Source organism: Benincasa hispida, unplaced genomic scaffold (assembly GCF_009727055.1).
Source record: "Benincasa hispida cultivar B227 unplaced genomic scaffold, ASM972705v1 Contig504, whole genome shotgun sequence".
NCBI lineage: Eukaryota > Viridiplantae > Streptophyta > Magnoliopsida > Cucurbitales > Cucurbitaceae > Benincasa > Benincasa hispida.
Genome location: NW_024064885.1, coordinates 2,861 through 22,297, shown reverse-complemented (window position 1 = coordinate 22,297; position 19,437 = coordinate 2,861). Strand labels below are relative to the sequence as shown.

Below are 19,437 nucleotides of genomic sequence, written 5' to 3'. Positions count from 1 at the left end.
GTGTTGTGACTTGTCACAGATAGTCTGATCCTGATCATTCGTGTTGGGGACATACGAGCGGGGGCGTCCTATACAAAGAGTTTGTATAAGACCTGACCACGAAGTGTTAACGTCTCGTTATATAACACCGTTCATGACAAAGACTTCACTTCACTAGATGACCATAGATAACATGATCTCAATCCTGAGTGAGTTGGGAACTCCTGCCTGTAAAACCCATGGCCCATTTTCCTCCAATAGCATAGAATAAAGAAGAATTAAATCCTAGGAGAGAAAATTAAGTGTGGGTCGGAGTTTTCCAGCAAGGACGCGGAGGAGCCAAACTGTTTGGACAGCAGTGAAAGGCTAATTTCAAACCACTAGTTCTCTCAAAAAACTCGTGCGAATCAGACGATTCTTAGACCAAAAGTTTCTAAATTAAGTCTAGTTTCTGTTTGCGGGCTGCTTCAGCAAAGTTCTAACTCCAAGGCTGTCAAAATTAAGGAAAACCACGAGGTGCTCACCAGGGAAAAGACAGCTGGGCCAAGAAGAATAAAATTAGTCCTTAGAGCTTTAGCCAAGAAATTTAGGGGCGAAACTTTAAGGTATTGTAGTTAAGACATTTTCACACATTTTTGAAGAAGGAATTGTCTTGAGATAAGGTCTAGAATTGGTAGTAATCTAAGCTTCAAAACTGATTAGGATCCAACGGTAGAATCAGGGAAACCGGGTGAACTACGTGAAAAATTCTCCACAACTTCACTGTCAGTGGTTAATTCTTCCCTTGTTATTTTAAGTATATTGTAAATTAATATGTTGTAGGTTATGTATGGTGATTGGGATGGTCAGAGGGTCTAAGGACCTAGAACCTAAGCCTAGAGTAAATCCTACAGGATGGTCAGGGGACCGAGGAGTCTAGTGCCTGAGCCTGTGGGATAGAGAACCCTTGAAGTGGGATGGTCAAAGAGCCGATAGGCCTAGTTTCTGAGCCCATGATAGGAGGAGCTATGTGCACATAGGCTGGTACTATTGTTGTGATATTGTATGTTAAACATCTACCGTGTGTGTAGGTGGATTTCTGAAAGCTTCATACTTTGCTGGAGGTTCACTTAGAAACCTCATGTTTGTTGTGGAAGATTTATATTTGTGTTACCACTCACTGAGTTTTGTAAAAGCTCATGGTTTGTTTCTATGTTTACCTTGCAGGTAGCTGACGAGTTCAGGTTGCGGTATTGGTTAAGGTCTGCCACAAGTTGAAAAATAACTGTAAATAAGAATGGTTACTGGGATAGGGTTTCCATGTGTATTTTATAATTTGAACTTGTAAACTAGTTTCTATTAAAAAGCATGTAATGTTTTTCCGTTGTAAATATACTAAAAGAAACTAGTAGTTGAGCTAAAGTAGTAACAGATTATATCACGCCTCACCACTGTAAATAAGGGGTTAACTAGAAAAGAATATAGTAATGCTATAATAAGTCTAAATATGTGATTTATTATAGGAATCATGGCACGTGACAGACCACGCAAGCAACCAGTAAGTACTTCAGATGCTACCTCAAAAACAACGGAAAGAGACCAAGGCGAATCAAGCCATCCACAGTCGGAGGATGGAACTGATGAGCAAATGATGAGAAGATTTGCTCGGTGCCTAGCCGAAAACCTAGGAGAGGTTACAGTAGACCCCAAAAAGTGGTTTAGTATTGAAAGGTTGAAGGCCTTAGGAGCCTCAACTTTTGAAGGAACCATGAACCCAGCTGATGCTGAAGCTTGGTTCGTGATGGTAGAGAAATGCTTCAGGGTAATGTGGTGCCCTGAAGATAGAAAAGTAGCCCTAGCCACTTTCCTACTCCAAAAAAGGGCGGAGGATTGGTGGCGAGTGTTTAAAGATAGAAGAAGAGGAATGGAAGAAGTAACCTGGGAGGAATTTGGAAAAGCCTTCCATGAGAAATTCTATCCTCAAACATTTCGCGATGCAAAGCGAAATGAATTTCTGAAACTCGTACAAGGCTCACTAACAGTAGCCGAGTATGAACAGAAATACACTGAGCTTAGAAAATATGCCTCCTGTATAATTATGGATGAGACGGAGAGGAGTAGAAGATTCAAGGAAGGGCTACGGGGTGAAATCCGGACACACGTAACTGCCAGCATGGATAGGCAGGATTTTCCAAAATTGGTGGAAATGGCATTACGTGTGGAAGCTAGCTTGGAATCGCTAGCAATTTCAGAACCTGCGTGGGAGAGAGGAAGAAGCCAAAAATACTCCTTAGGAGTCCTAGATAGAAAAATAAATAAGACCAACTCTGGAAAGCAGAAGGTAACCAAAGAGTTTACCCTGGAGGAAGCATACAAACCCAACAAATCAGTAGCCAGCACCCGAAGACCATGGTGTACGAATTGCAAGAGATACCACTTTGGGTGCTGCTACGGAGGGGCAAATGTATGCTACAGCTGTGGAGAGGTTGGTCACTATAGATGAAACTTCCCCCAACTAGGAAAAGAGGACTCCGGCAAGGGAAAAGTCCCCGCAGAGTAAAATGGATGTGTATTATTTTCTGTTATAAATGTTATGTAGAAAACTTTCTTTTTGTAATATGTTATTGTGATTAATAAATACTTGTTAACAAAACCTGTTGTTTGCTGAAATGTATGATAGCTAGATGGGATCAAGTCAGGAAAGAAACCCATCGTGTGGGAGATGTGGGATGTATCACCCAAGGGGAGTGCTTAAAAGGGACCGATAAATGTTACATCTATAGGCAGACGAGGCATAAAGGAAAGCAATGCTCAGAGTTCCAACGTTTCCTCAGTCATCGAGACCCAACCCTTGATGCAACCAGAGATTTTCCCTTCGGTAGGTGCCATAGGATCCACTGGAGGGACCAGGAAGGAAGAGAGGGGTTGTGCCTGAAATGTGAGCAACCCAGCCACTAGTGCAAGGATTGCCCAACCAATAACCCTGCCAGTAGCTCAGGAGGAAATAAACCATGGATGGACTACTGGTATTGAGGGGAGGGAAACTTGAGGGAAGGAAATGATGTACAATTTGAATAAAACAAGATGATTAAATAAGAATGTAACACGAACCGTACATAAATAAAAAGAATGTTTGTTTTTGTTGTCTTAAATTTCGAGGGCGAAATTTCTTTTTAGGGGAGGATAAATGTAAAACCCATGGCCCATTTTCCTTCAATAGCATAGAATAAAGAAGAATTAAATCCTAGGGTAAGAGTAGGAGGGACCCTAAGGGATAAAAAGGGAATGGAATACTTTGGGGATTTAAACCCTAAGTGGTAAAGATGTGGTTAAGAGAAATTTCTACTACAAAATTTGACTAAGTGCCTAGGTGTGTTCAATGCGTTGGCCTAAAGACTTAGGCAAAGGGAGAAGTGTAGTAAGAGTAACACATGCCTTGGAGATCAATGTATTAGCAAAGGATGTATTGAAAGTGATGGACGGTTGAAGGATAGCATGAGGGCTGGAGGGAGGCATGTGTCGAGCAGGCTCGACCAGACGACCAGCCATGCGTCGAGCAAGCTCGGCCAGATGCGTAGTGATGCCCCACCCAGTGATGCGTCGAAGCGCCTTGCCTATCCATGTGTCGAAGCGCCTCGCCTATGCGTCGAGCGGCTGAGCGAACGATGCAAGCGTCCATGTGTCGAGCGGCCAAGCAAGCGATGCGTTGATGGCAGCATCCATGCGTCGAGCGGATGAGCAAGCCCTGCCGAGTGATACGTCCATGCCAAGCTGTCGGTCAAGCGCCCATGCCATGCGACCTAAGTGTACCATGCGTTGATGCTAAGCCATGCATTGGAGCCGTGCGCCCTTGCGATGCGTTGGAGGATTGATGCGTTGGAGAAAAATAGGCCATGGGTTTTACACTTCCATTTAAGGCAGTTCTTTAATTTGTATGGGTGTGAGTGGTCAGGTCGCCGATTCAAACCTACTATTTTGGGGATTCGTCTAATTTGGGAGCTGGGAACTCAGCTACACAAGATGGAATTCACTCCTTCCTCGAGGAAGGGGTAAGTAGATAGATAGCTCCCTTAAGGGCTGATTCTGGGGCTTGAACGATGTGGTGCCACACACCTTCGCTAGGCCTGGGAGGTGTTCACTTATAGTTGAACTATGTTGTATTGTTCATTAGAGGAATCAGTGGTACTTAAGGAGTGAGATGTAACTACCGGGGCAAAATGGTAATTTGGCCCAGCTGTACTTACGAGCATCTGTGAATGGTCATCATACTCATGATTGGTTATATCCGATGGATATAGAACTATATCTGTGGTAAGAAGAGTTCAGCTGTTGGTCTTTAGTGGAATGTCTGACAGTTAACGGATAGTGGATCTCGTGGCTAAAGAGTTTAGTCAGCTATTCATGGACCGTTGAAGCTTCGAGCCACAGGTCCATTAGGTCCCCTGGGTAGCTTGGATAAAGTTGACAATCAGTATTTGGGTTAATTTGAAATGTTCAAATTGACAAGAGAAAGTTCGATTGATATAATTGGACTGGTTAATTATATATGATATAATTGGCTAAATGTATGAGATACATTATTTTGGAGGAAATTAGATATAAATATGTTTTATATCAAATAGAGAAGAAATTACTATTAGTAGATATGTGATATCAAACTATAGGGTAAGAATATAATATGATTATATTTATTAATTATTTAATTGGTTAATTATATGATAATTGGCCTAAAATTTCTCTCGGACGTGTGTTAGTGGGAGCAGCCTCGTCGATTATTGTAACTGAAGAATAAAATTAAATTTTGTTCATTTTGCAAAGTTCGAAAAAAGGTTTGGAAAAAATTTGGCGTCGGTGTGGAAACGTAACCGATCGCATAAGTCGAGAGCCTATATGATAGTCGCTCAGCGCCTAAACGATCGCACACTAGTTCCTAAACGATCGTATAGTGTGCCGTATTTTCTAAACGATCGTCTACCTTTTCCTAAATGATCGTTTAATAAAACCTACACGATCGTGTAGCTTCTTCTAAACGATAAGCATTTAGCTATATGATAGCTTCCTTTTCTCTCCCACTTGCTTATCGTCTACACGATTAGTTCTTTCTCCAACCTCTACCAAACTCACCAAAGACCACTCTTTGGATTCTCACTCTGAGAATACCAGGGGCTCCATTTTGGTGGTGTCGTCCCCGCTGCGTTCACTCGTTCGTGATAGTTCGTGGTGCTGCCGCTCGTGTAGATGATCGTGCTGCTGCAGACGACGCATTTGTTAGGCGATGGTAGATCGCGTAGAAGTCTTCCACTGCGTTTGGGTTCCAAAGCTTGAAGAGCGTCTTCAACTAGTATGAGAACTCTTTCCATTACATTTTAGTGTTCAAAGCATGTTGTTAATTACTGTACATTTGCATAACTATATGTTCGAATGTATATGGTGTATTTCTGTCACGGTGAAATTGGAAAGATCCGAAAGCGCTCATGGATGCTCGTCGTCAAGAGTTCCTTCAAATAGTAGCTTCCCATTCTCTCTTATTTTGATTGATGGTTTCATTTGACCTAATAACTACTATTTCTTTGTCACTAGGCTCTAAATCTTCGTCACCCACTCTACTATGCTCCAAGTGGTGTATAAATAAAAAACTAGCAATCAAATTTAAGAAACAATTATCATTGTATACATATTAAGCAAACAAAAAATCAAATATGATTGATAAAAATTATAAATTAAAAAAATTATTATCATATTACACAATATAGAAACTACCCATAAAATGTGATGTAGGTATCCATGTGCCTTCACAATTCGATCGTACATATGTTGACATGTCCTCATCCAAGTCATTATGTACATCAATATTCGACATATCATTGGGTATTCCTTGACAATGTAATATTGTATCTCCAAGTTCATCGTCATTATATCTATCTTCAAAGTCCCTTTGTGGTGGGGTAAGAACAATTGACCATCTAACATTACTGGGATCCTCAACATAAAATATTTGTCTTGCTTGGGTTGCTAGTATAAAAGAATCAGACTTGTGACCTATTTTATTTAAATCGACTAAGACAAAATCGAGCTCATGGATTTTGATACCATTATTGTTCTCAACCCAATCACATCTAAACACAGCAACATGAAACATATGATAATTTAGTTCCCATATCTCTTGTATCACTCTATAAAAAGACATATCTCCAATGATGAGATTTTTATCTTTTGAACTAGACACTTGCATCGTTTTTGCAACTAAACTAACTCCACTATTTTGTACACTTCGATCTTTATCACAAGATTTTGTGTGATAGCAACATCCATTTGTTACATAACTGCCATACGTAATCACAAAAGGATGAGAACCATGAGCAATCCACCTTAAGCTATCTAAAAAACTTAAGTATTTCCCATTTCAAGCTCAGTTGCAACCTACCATGAGAATTTCCATTCCACCTCAGGCATTAAAAAGTGTATGTAAAACAATAAGTTGGACATTTTACCTCTTCTCGTAGCCAAGATATAAAAGTCTGATTATGTTCCCCTTCAATCCATTTCTGATTTTTAGACTTATTTCGATGTTGCAATTGCAAAGCCATCATATGTTTTCTTTGAAATGAACATTGAAACATTGTATAGTATCATAAAACTAAATGAAAAAATAAAACCAAAATCATTGAAAAAACTTACTTTGAATATAGTTGCACATCAATTGTATTTTCCAAAACATACCGATGAGCTTGGTATAAAAGTTCTTGTTCAGGTTTGAAAGAAACTCCTTTGGACAATGGTCTACAAATATTTGAATTGTCTAAAAAATCTTGTGAATTATGAGTGCCAGCCGCAATAGAATCTACTCTAGACAAGACATCAGAACAAAATTCAATGGCTTCTTCTACTATATAACTTTCAGCAATACAACCTTCTGGATGATATCTATTTCTCACGAAGTTTTAAATGACTTTCATGAATCTTTCAGAGGGATACATCCATCGTAGTTATATAGGCCCACAAAGTTTAACTTCCCTAATTATGTGTACTGTGAGATGCACCATAATTGTGAAAAATGAAGAAGGAAAATACTTCTCCAATAAGCATAATATAAGAACAATATCTTCTTCCAACTTTTCTAATTGCTGCACATCTAGGACCTTGTTGCATACCCAATTGAAAAATATACACAACTGAGTTATGGAATACCAAACATGTTTGGATAGCACTGATCTTATCACAATAGGAAATAATTGTTGTAAGAGCACATGACAATTGTGAGATTTTAAACTACTAAGCATTAAATTTGTCATCGACACAAGGTTTTTAACATTCGAAGAGTAACCTTCGGAACCTAATTTTAATTATCCTTCAAATGTATGGGTTCTGAATCCTAATTTTAACTATCTATTTCGTTTTGAGCATGTTGTTAATTTCAAAATAAAATGCATAATTTTCTGTTCATCTCTGTAAAATTATATGTTATGTGAAATTGGAAAATTGAGACGATCTTGTGTTCTGCTCAAAGACCTATCACAGGGTTCCTTCATCCTCTGCGAACTAAAGACTGGCCTGCTAGATTTGAAGATATTCCCACTACAAAGAGAAATTGTGGTTAAACAAATTTCTCATTATAACTTCTAAAGACACATTTTGGTCAGTTGACTGAGCAAGCTCTAACGGTTTAGGGTCGAAAGAAAGGTCATTATACTGCGGTTGTGTCCAGGCAGAAGTTGTTGGCATGGGGCTTCATTACTGGGGTGAGCACACTTCAGAAAAGTGACCATGAGACTCCTACAATCGACTTTTAGCCGACACTTAAAGAGAAGAAACAAAGGTCGTTAACCATGTTGGGATTGGTGTATTAAATCTCTCTTGTATTCTTGTAGTTTGTAAACTCTTTATAAACAAATTATTATTATTAAAATAATTGTTATTTTATAAGCATACACTCAATCCAACAAACAAAGATCCTAGGTTATTTTATGTAATTTAAACATGTATGTAGAGACATTGATAACTTGTAGAAATACAAGTTATTTATGCCACCTTATCTAGATATTGTGGCCAAAAGTTAGTAAATATGCGCCGATTGTATGAAAATTAGCTTAGAATTACAATAATTATAAATGTTCGCAATTACACCCACTAACACCATAAAGATGGACGACAAGCCGAATTTTACTCTGTTTTGTAGAAGACAATCACCGCTTGCGCTCAAGGCTCACGAGAGACTGATCAACGCATCTCTGTCACATTGCGCCCGTCAATCAACTATGAATAGATGATTACCACAATGACGGCGCAATGCGACAGTCGACCCAGAGCTGTATTTTAACCACATGCGGTAATAAAAACAACATTGCATGCAAACCCATGATAGAAAGATGCAGATGAGCAACGCAAAAGTGGAGGATTGAAACACGTGTACAACTAACGGTTGTGCAGAATTGACGGTCTGATTGCATAACAGATGGAATAATATCCCTCAATCTTCGGATTACCATAACCATCAGTGGGACCACAAGGCCAGAGTTAAAGACTTGCACCTATAAATACCCCATACATTTAAAGAGAAACTTATGCTACTTGATACGGGGCTAAGTGCTGCTAAATTCTTGAGAGAAAAGGCTGAGTTGAGTGCTTAAGTGAAGTAATTCGGGAAGAAGACGAGATAAGGCCAAGAGGTGAATCTTAGATCTAATCTGCCAAACACCTGATTGGAAGCTCTGTGCAAAGATCATTGCTATCGGTGGAGCAAGCCTGAAGAGAGAAGCTCTTCCTACCATCAAATCCATCCTATTCGGTAAGCAGATCTCCATCGAATCAGTGCCAAGACATTGGCACTTGTTTGTATCTGTTCTATCTCTTTCGTCGTTGTATTTCACTGTCTCTTTATCTCTTCATTCATACACCATGTATCAAATGCTTAATAAAGATATTAAATGTTTTCATAGCTTCCATTTACCATTTTCTGTCTATTTCTGTTTCTTCATGATGTCTTCTTAATTCCCTGATAAGCAATATGAATTAACCAAGTACTTAATCTGTGTTAAAGATATAAAATTTGTTTAGCTAAGGCATGCTAGATGACATCTTCAACTATGAGAGCAGAAGTGAAGATGTCATTCTGATATATCGAGAGAAGGTCAGAAGAATGTGTTAACTAAAGCGAGTAGTACTTCTAGACATGGAAGCAACCTTGCGTTCATTACGTTAGTCTTTGTTTCACCACAGACATGTGGGAGCGCAGTCGATCACTGAAAGGTGTATGCCAAGAGAAGAACGGAACAGTATTTGTAGCTTCAATGCAATTAAGAACTTGCGTTGTTTATATTAATTGTCTTTCTCTTTCTATTCTATTTATAAGAGTTGCCGTCGCATTTCACGTTCTTTTCATAACTTTCACAGCCAGCCTTGAACCCAGCATCTTGTATCATGAAACTTGTATCTTGTATCATCTAGCTTAGGTTTACTGTATTTTTATGTTATTATCGCATCTTTACTGCTTTATTTATTTTATTGTAATTTATATACTTGTACAAACACATTTTTAAAGATTGAAAACCTGGTCGCATATATCATGAACATACCACAATAACCTAAATCAGTCCTCGTGTTCGACCTGGGATCACACCGAGAAACTTGCGGTGGAATTACACTTGGTTCCATCGTAAGGAAACTTGTGACAACGCATGGCATACTACGTGAACATCCATAATGAACGCATATCTAGAAGCAGTATCGCATCATTTTGAGCATAGAACATCATACATCTCAGTGTTAGTGTATATACTGTCGACAGACATATGGGTGGATCATGTTTAAATGATAACCTAAATGTTCTGTAGTAGATGGATAAAGCTGGGTATCTTATCCTGGTGACACTATGGATACGACCCGCTTTGTAGAAGTTACGAGTGTTGTAAGCTGCTACAAATGATCATATCCTTATCATTCATATGGAGACATGTGAGCGAGGGTATCCTATAAAAAGATTTTGTATAAGACCATACCATGAAATGACTAGTCTCATTATATAACACTATTAATAGTAGAGACTTACATTTCACCAGGATGACCATAAGTGACATAACCTAAATCCTTAGTGAGTTGTGAACTCTTGCCTATGAAGGCAGTCCTTTGATTTGCATGGGAAATAGTGGCCAGAATGCCAACTTAATATGCCTACTATTTTGGGGACTCATCTGATTAGGGAGTTGAGAACACAACTACATAAGACAGAATGCACTTATTCCCTGATGTCGGGGTAAGTAAATAAATTGCTCCCTTAAGGGCTGATTCCGGGGCTTGAACAATGTGGCCACACCCTCTCTTGGCCCGAGAGGAATTTGGTTATAGTTAAACTATGACTTATTTTTCGTTAGAGGGATCAATGGTACTTAAGGAGTTAGATGTAACTACAGGGGCAAAACGGTAATTTTGACCCAACTATACTTACGAGCAATTTGTGAAGAGTCATCGCCCTATTGACTGGTTATATCCAATGGACACAAAAATATATCTGTAGTGTGAAGAGTGCAACTGTCAGTCTTTAGTAGAGTCATTGGCACTTAATGGATGTTGAATAATTTAAGTAAAGGAGTTTAGTTAATTGTTTAAGTACCATTGGAGCTTTAACTACAAGTCCATAAGGTCCCCTCTATAGCTCAACATGGATTATTGAGATTAATTTTGGATTAATTGGAATTGTCCAAATTAATTGAGGGAATTAATTATATATGATATAATTAATTAAATTAATTATATGTTATATAATTAATATAATGTATTCGATACATTATAACACAAAGTTTATTTTGAGAGGAATTAAAGATTTGAATATGATTCAAATACTAATTATATGGATGAGATTCATATAATTAAATTTAGTATAAATGTGATTTATATTAAATACCATGAATGATTAAGACAAATAAAAACTATACGTTATATTGTATTTGATGTAATATAAAAATTATAGGTTATGTGTTATATTTGATATAACATATAGTTGTATATACATATAATAAGTTAGTTATTATAATGTGTATTTATATATTTATATTTAATTTAATTTTGAATTAAATTAATTGATAGACTTATGAAAATAATTTCCTCCCTATTTTTTCTCTCTAACAATCGTATGGCAAAAAAAGATGGGAGTTGTTTTGATTTTTTTTCTTCGTCTTCTTCACAGGAGAGAGTGTCTCTCTATGAGTTTCTCTGAAATATTTCCCAAGTACATAGAAAAAAAAGTTTCTTCTTCATCTCTCAAATTCTTCCTCCCTCTTCCAAAAAGAAGCAAAGCCCACACCTTCTACCAATTCTCTACCCAAAAAAGAATACAGAAGGCTCCACTTGGTGGTGGCCATTTGAGTTTTTGGAGATCGAAGTGTTCATGACAGTTTGAGGAGGAATTTTGTGAAGAAGTTGTTCTTCAAGGGTAAGTGGTATTTCTTCCCTAATTCCCTCTTTCTCCAAAGCATGTTGCAAAATTTATGGCTTTGCATAATTGTATGTTTTGTAAATTTGCATTCTGTGAAAATTGAAATTGGAACGATCCCGCTTTTGTATTCGAACTTCACGGTTCCTTCAATTGGTATTAGAGCCAGATTCTTGGTCCAAATATTATTTTTTCCATAATGAATTTACAGTTTATGGTGGGTTGCATTATGTATTTTTCTTCATGTTGATGATGAATGGTTGAATGTGATTTGCAATTCATGGATAATTTCGGGATTGGTCGGTTAGATTTACAGCTTTAATTTTATAAATTTGATTTGTAAGGGCCCTTTGGTTTTGGGCATTAATTGCGATTGAGTTTGTAAATTTCTTGTTTGAGTCGTTGGTTTCGCCCTTTTTTTAGAGAAAAGAAGAAATTAAGCAAATCACAACTATACAGTGGCCAGTTGTATAGTAGCGTTACAATGTTGTGCCCTAACATTGCAACGCTGCGATGAGGCGAAATAGGAAAAAATTTTCGTAGCGTTTCAATGCTAGGTCACAGCGTTGCAATGCTCGAAGATGGAAAATTTTTTCTGGTTCACGTGCTATTCACTCGTGGGATCCAGGCGGTCCGAGGGGGACCACCTCGACTCCTCTCTTTTCGAGAATCCATATATCCGATAGTTATTAGTATTTATCAAATCTATTCCCATCTAACGATTCAGTTCATGGCTCAGCTGGTTTGCGTTTGGATCGCTTTTTTCGAGTGGTTCATGGGCGGTTCAGGTGCTAGGTGTCCGGTTCGTGCGATTCAAGATCCGGTTCACTTGTATTAAACCGGTTTGGTTATTATTTATGTAGCAATTAGTTTTTTTATTGATTAAATTAATATAAATGTTATATTAATTTAATTAATGGTATAAGAGTCCAATCCTGGTCCATAAATTGCTATTTAAATTATGCATTTGATGTATAGTTTAATTTTAATTATATATGTGTTAATGTAGCCATATTGTAAAATCCCACCATAGGTTATGCATAATTCATGCATCATTTAAATTATAAATGTTATAATATATAATTGCATGATTTAATTTTATAGCATACTCATGCATCATATACTATAAATGTTATAATCTATGCTTGCATGCATAATAACATTGTCATGCATCATTTATATTATAAGAATTATAATATATAGTTGGATGTATGTATGTATGTTATTATTTGAATTTCATTACTTTATATATAAGTATTATGTATGTTAAGTAATGAAATGGAAATTGTATGAAACGTGACACTATAATTTTATAAATGTTATAATTTTATTAAGTATGTTATTTAATGCAAAGTATAGTTTTAATTTGTTTTATTTACTTTATAATTGTTATAATTAAATGAAATTAGAAATTAAAATCAATAATTCAGAATTACATGCAAACTTAGATTAAAATCATTTTTTAAAATAGTTTTAAAATATGATTAACATAGACCTAAGATCACAAAATTTCTAATGAGATTAGAAATTAGTTTAATCTTTTTAATCAAATTAATAGAATTAAATTAGTTTTAATAAAATATTAAATTTGTAACAAACGTATCTATAAGGGACCTTTTTGTTGGGGTTGATGCCTTAAATTTCGTAGGGTCTTGTAGTTTGTAATTGTATTGTATAAATATTTTATTTATTTAATAAAATATGAGACGTTTTATTTGACATTTAGTAGCATTAAACCAACAAACCAATAAACCAACATCCAAGGTTATCTTATGTAGCTTAAACATGTATGTAGAGATAAACAGGTGGATCATATTTAAGTGATAACCTAAATGGTCTGTAGTAGATGGATAAGGCTGGATACCTTATCTTGATGAAACTACGAGTACAACCTGCTTTGTAGATGTTATAATTGTTGTAAAGTGCTATAAATGATCTGATCCTGACCATTCATGTGGAGACATGTGAGCAGGGGTATTCTATACAAATGAGTTTAGATAAGATCGGACCACGAAATGACTAGTCTCATTATATAACACCATTCATAATAGAGACTTATATTTCATGAGGATGACTATAGGTGACATGACCTGAATCTTGAGTAAGTTGTGAACTGCCTATGAAGGTGGTCCTTTGATTTATATGGATGAGAGTGGCCAGATTGCCGAATCAACAAACCTACCATTTTGAGGATTCGTCTGATTGGGGAGTTGGGAACACAACTACAAAAGATAAAATTCACTCATTCCCCAATGTCGGAGTAAGTAAATAAATTGCTCCATTAAGAGCTAATTCGGGGGCATGAACAATGTGACGCCACACCCTCTCCTGGCTCAAAAGGAGTTTAGTCATAGTTGGACCATGATTTATTATTCATTAGAGGGATCAATGGTACTTAAGGAGTTAGATGTAACTACAGGGGTAAAACGGTAATTTTGGCCTAGTTGTACTTATGAGCAATTTGTGAAAAGTCATCGCACTGTTGACCGGTTATATCTAATGTATCCTATAGTGCAAAGAGTGCAACTGTTAGTCTTTAGTGAAGTGCCCGACAGTTAATGGATGTTGAATAATTTAATTAAAGAGTTTAATTAATTATTCAAGTACCATTGGAACTTCAAGCTATAGGTCCATGAGATCCCCTTTGTAGCTCAACGGCGATTTATGAGAATCAATTTTGGATTAAATTGAATTGTTCAAATTAATTGAGAGAATAAATTATATGTGATATAATTGTTATAATGTATTTGATACATTATAATATAATGTTTATTTTAGAAGAAATAAATATTTGAATATGATTCAAATATTAATTATATGAATTGGATTCATATTATAGGTTATATTGTATATGATACAATATTAACCATAGGTTATATGTTATATATGATATAACATATAGTAATATAGTAATATAGTAATATATATATATATATATTATATTTAAATTAACATTATATTTAAATTAATTAATTAATTAATTAATTTAATATTTTAAAATTAACGGGGAGAAATAACTTTCCTCCCTTAATCTCTCTCAACTCACGACATGTGAGTGTATGGGTGGTTGTGATTGGGATTGGTTTTACAAAGAATGAGATACATAGAATAGTTCTGAGAAAAAAATCTCAACCTCTCTTATCCTCTCTCAATTCTCCTTTCCCTCACAAAATTTCAAGAGCCCACAACTCCTTAGATTCTCGTCCTAGAGAATATAGAGGACTCATTCATGGGGGTGGCCATTTGGAAATCATTTTGATCATAATTGTTTTAGATCGAAGAAGATTCACGTGAAGGAAAGGTTCTTCAAAGGTATGAGTTTCTTGATACCCCAATTCTCTTCTCTTTTTCATAATTAGCATGCTGTAATTTTAATTTAATGCATAATGTATTTGTTTTATTTTTGTAAAATCCATGATTTTATAAAATGGGGATCTAGGATCGATCCCCACTTCCACTTTGAACCTTAATCGATTCTTTCACTTTTGTCTAATGCTAGTTCTGTCTAGGTTGAGGTATTTAAGTTGACGGAAACAGAATACCCCTACCTGGGAACTGACCTGGAAAGATGAATTAGATAGATTTGCTACAAGCATGCAATTGTTGATTAAAGTTTGTTAAAATGTTTAACGAACATTAATCAAAATTGTTTAATTATCCAAAGTAAGTATTACTATTGAGCACACTTAAACAATCACTTAGTAAAAATAATTAGTCATATTTTTTCTAAGTTAAATAAACCCTAAGTTCTTTTTAAAATACTTAGTGGGAGGAAAAAGATGTACACGATACGTCATTTTTCAACTCACATTTCTCCCTTAATGATCAAACTGTGAGACTCATACTTGGCCTCGAGGCACCCTGGGAGCGTCCCTCTTCAGATGGTGTTTGCATAAATCAATATCAAAGTGAATGGATGGAGTATTTATAGTAAGTGAGAGAGGGATGTATGTCAACATGTCCTATGATCTCCTTCATTAGTTTGCAAAGTGGGATCTTCTTGCACGGCCTCGAGGCGCCCTGGGAGCGTCCCCATTCGAATGGTTTGTGCATTAGGTCAATATCAAGGTGAACTCCAAAAATGGATAAGATCACTTTAGTTTTTGCCCCAATCAGTTTTTTCCTTCGGTTGGCTCATTAGACCGAAACTCTAGGGTCTAAAATGAAGGGTCACACTTATGAAAAATTGTTAAGCTAGTTAATGATTTCTTAACCAAATCAATGACAACTAATTGTTATAGGAATAAAAGTTATTCTGGTGTAATAATTGGTTGAGAGTGTCTCAGTTCAGTAAAGAAACAATTGACTACCCTTTGGTGGCTTTTATCCTAAATCACTAAAGCATCATTACAAAAATTAGATGTTAAATAGGGTTCATTCAACTTTTTGCTAAATTTTGATTGGATGTTTTAGAGTTATGCTAAAATCTAATGTAGATCAATTTTTTTCTTTTCAGCAAAAATATCAAATTGTGTTTTTCCATTATTTGCCTCTACTTATTTGACCAATTTTAATTATGCAACTTGCAAAGATTCGATTAAAACTTTTTTGTGGTTAACAACCTCAACATAACTTGACTGATGATTGTCCTCAAGTCCCAATCCCTGATGCAACATGAAATGTTCGTGATGCATACGAAATGTGGATGAAGGCTAATGATAAGGTCTGATTTTACATTTTGGCAACCATACCTAATGCCTTAACCAAAAGATTTGAGAGAAGGATCACTGGACATCAGATCATGCAATCAATGCAAGAATTATTTGAGCAAAAGTTCTCAAACTTCAAGCAAATTGGGGTTGATGACGACGAAACCAGTAATGTCAGCTCCCTAGATAGACTCCAGTCCATATTGAATGTCAAGGGACAAATAGAAAAAGCAAATGTTGCTGAATCTAGTGAAATTAATCAACGAGGATTATCCTCTAAGATGAAACTTGGAGTTTATGATATGAATTTTGAAGCTGATCCCGCTACTCCTTAGAAAAGGAAGAACTCTGAATAAAATAAATCTAATTTATTTGTCTTGGAGACGTGCTTAGTGGAGAATGATGATTTTGCCTAGATAGCTGATTCAGGAGCTACGTATGTTCTTCCTATCGAAGATTTAATTCTTAGATACAACTGATAACTAGAGAGATGACTCTTAGAGTCAGTACTGGTGAGGCCGTTTTAGTTGTTGCCATAGGCAGACTTAAGTTATTTTTGGACAAGAAACGATATATATTATTGGATGACATATATATAGTTTCTAATATAAAAAAGAAATTAATTTCTGTTTCTTGTCTGATTGAACAAAAATATTCCCTATCATTTTTTGAAAATAAAGTGTTTATTTTTAAGAATAGAATGGAGGTAAGCTTTGGTTCAATGGAAAGTAACTTGTATGTACTAAGGCCGTTAGTTACCAAAGTCGTGCTAAATACTGAAATGTTCAAAACGACAACAATTGCTAAATGGTTTAGAAGAAAATGCCCACCTTTGGCATCTAAGGTGAGGTCAAATTAATCTCAATAGGATTGAAAGATTGGTGAAAAATGGATTTTTAAATTGTTTAGAAGAAAACTCTTTACCTATATGTGTTATGCCTTGAAAGCAAAATGATAAAATGACCTTTTACTAGAAAAGGTTATAAAGCCAAAGAGACCTTAGAGCTTATACATTCAAATCTCTGTGGTCCGATGAATGTAAGAGCACGAGGAGGGTATGAATATTTCATCTCCTTCATAGATGATTATTCTAGATATGAGTATCTACACCTAATGCAACACAAGTTTGAAGCACTTGAAAAGTTTAAGGAGTACAAGACTGAGGTTCAAAACTTGATAGGTAAAAAGATAAAACACTACGATCTAATCGTGGTGGAGAGTATATGGACTTAAGATTTCAGAACTATATGATAAAACCTGGAATTACGTCCCAACTCTAAGTCGTAGGTACACCTCAACATAATGGTATATCGAAAAGGAGAAATAGGACCCTGTCGGATATGATTCGATCCATGATGAGCTATGCTCAACTTTTTGACCCATTTTAGGGATATACAGTAGAGACTACTATTTACATTTTGAACAACGTTCCCTCAAAGAGTGTTTCTGAAATACCTTTTGAGTTATGAATGAATGATTCCATTGAAGGGAAACCTTGAGCGAAAGCGGGATCGTACCAAATCCCATTTTTGCACAGAACTAAATTTTACAGAAAAGAAATACAGTTTATGCATTTACAAAATTATAGCATGCTCATTAACAAAAAACTTTTAGTTTCAGAAACCCTTACCTTTGAAGACTGATCTTCGATTGAAAACCCTTGAACTAGAATTGGGCATTACCACGAAGGAGTCCTTGGTATTCTCAGACTGAGAACCAAGGAGGCATGGGCTATGATGATTTTAGTGAGGGAATGGAGGTGATTGAGAGGAAGAAAGAGATGAGAGCAAATTGCTCGTAAGTACACTAAAGATATATTTCCGTGTCCATTGGATATAACCAATAAACAGTACGATGACCCTTCAAAAATTGCTCGTAAGTACAGCTAGGCCAAAATTATCGTTTTGCTCTTGTAGTTACATCTAATTTCTTAAGTACCACTAATTTCTCTAATGAATAATAGATCATAGTCCAACTATAACTAAACCTCTCTCGAGCCAGGATAGGGTGTGGTGTCACATTGTTCAAGCCCTGGAATCAACCCTTAAGAGAGTAATTTATCTACTTACCCCGACCCTCAGGGAAGAAGTGAATTCCTTCTCGTGTAGCTGCATTCCCAACTCCTCAATCAGACGAATCTCCAAAATGGTAGACTTATTGAGTTCACGATTTGGCCATTCTCACCCATACAAATCAAAGGACCACCCTCATAGGTAGGAGTTCACAACTCACTCAGGATTCAGATCAATTTACCTATGATCATCTTGGTGAAATGTAAGTCTCTATTATGAACGGCGTTATATAATGAGACTAGACATTTCGTGGTCCGGTCTTATACAAACTCCTTTGTATAGAATATCCCTGCTCACTTATCTCTACATGAATGATCAGGATCAGATCATTTGTAGCACTTTACAATAATTGTAACACCTAGTCGTAGTAGTAATAGGATTTGGTATTATAAATTTCATTTGATGGATTTTCTCCTCTCCAGCACACGTGCACAGGTGCTCTCCCTTTCCATCTATCTTCAAAGCATCGCGGCGTTATTACTTTTCCTTAGCTACCGGAAAAAGCGTCGTTGCACGGGCTCCCTATGGGAAAATCCATCATTTTGCCTCCGCTGAAGCTTCAGGTGCTTGATTTCACTTTCGATAGCTCTAAATCAACCCTAAACAACCCACAACACTTTGAAATGCATGAATTTCTCGAGAACCTACAAAAATAGTTTTTTAAACACATTATACTCGACAAGCAAGTGAGATTAGATGCATAAACTTAGCTCTTTCTGAGAGCTAACAGACATCTAACTTTGACAATGATGCAAGCCCATAAGGGGTGTCGTAAACCTCTCTAGGCTAATCAAATAATATTTATAATCTCAATCTAGAACTACAACTAACAAATAGTATCAATAGTAAGATTAGGTCAAACCACAAGGAAGCACGAAGATTAGTTCACAAAGTCTATTTTTAGCTAAAGTGGTAAATGGAAGGGGGAGGGGGGAAGGGAATGGTTGTGTGTGAAATTGATAGTTGAAGAATAAATGATCTAAAGAAAGGTGGTTGTTCTTAAATGATCTAAAGAAAGGTGGTTGTTCTTTTGGAAGGTAAAATGGCACGAAGCTTTTAGTTCATGAAAGTGGATTCCCAATTCCCAATTATGGTCCTAGAGTATAACCCAATATATTTAAGCACATGACCTACTTAAGTGGAGAAGCTAACATTAAGCGTCGTAAATTATTAATTAAGATTTTCACCCTAACTAAACTATATGTCAATTAACTAATAATGAAAAAATTTGTTAATTAACTTAAGCACATGCATTAAGATCTAGGGCTAAGCCATGATGCGATTAGCTAATGGAAAAGCTAATTAACAACTCGATTATTATTTATCTCTAAAT

The 19,437-nt window shown here is 36.2% G+C and overlaps 1 protein-coding gene across 1 annotated transcript; it reads left to right on the top strand.

The window, feature by feature from the left end:
- Positions 1–1,486: 1,486 nt before the first annotated feature.
- On the top strand, positions 1,487–2,713 carry LOC120069556. Its single transcript, XM_039021344.1, has 2 exons — positions 1,487–2,299; positions 2,639–2,713. The coding sequence occupies exons 1-2, from the start codon at positions 1,487–1,489 to the stop codon at positions 2,711–2,713; spliced, it is 888 nt and encodes a 295-aa protein (XP_038877272.1).
- Positions 2,714–19,437: the final 16,724 nt, after the last annotated feature.

Excerpts from the sequence above, each read along its gene's own strand:
- LOC120069556 (XM_039021344.1), top strand. The coding sequence starts at position 1,487 with ATGGCACGTGACAGACCACGCAAGCAACCAGTAAGTACTTCAGATGCT. Across the intron at positions 2,300-2,638 it reads CCAACTCTGGAAAGCAGAAG|CTAGATGGGATCAAGTCAGG; the intron begins GTAACCAAAGAG and ends AATGTATGATAG.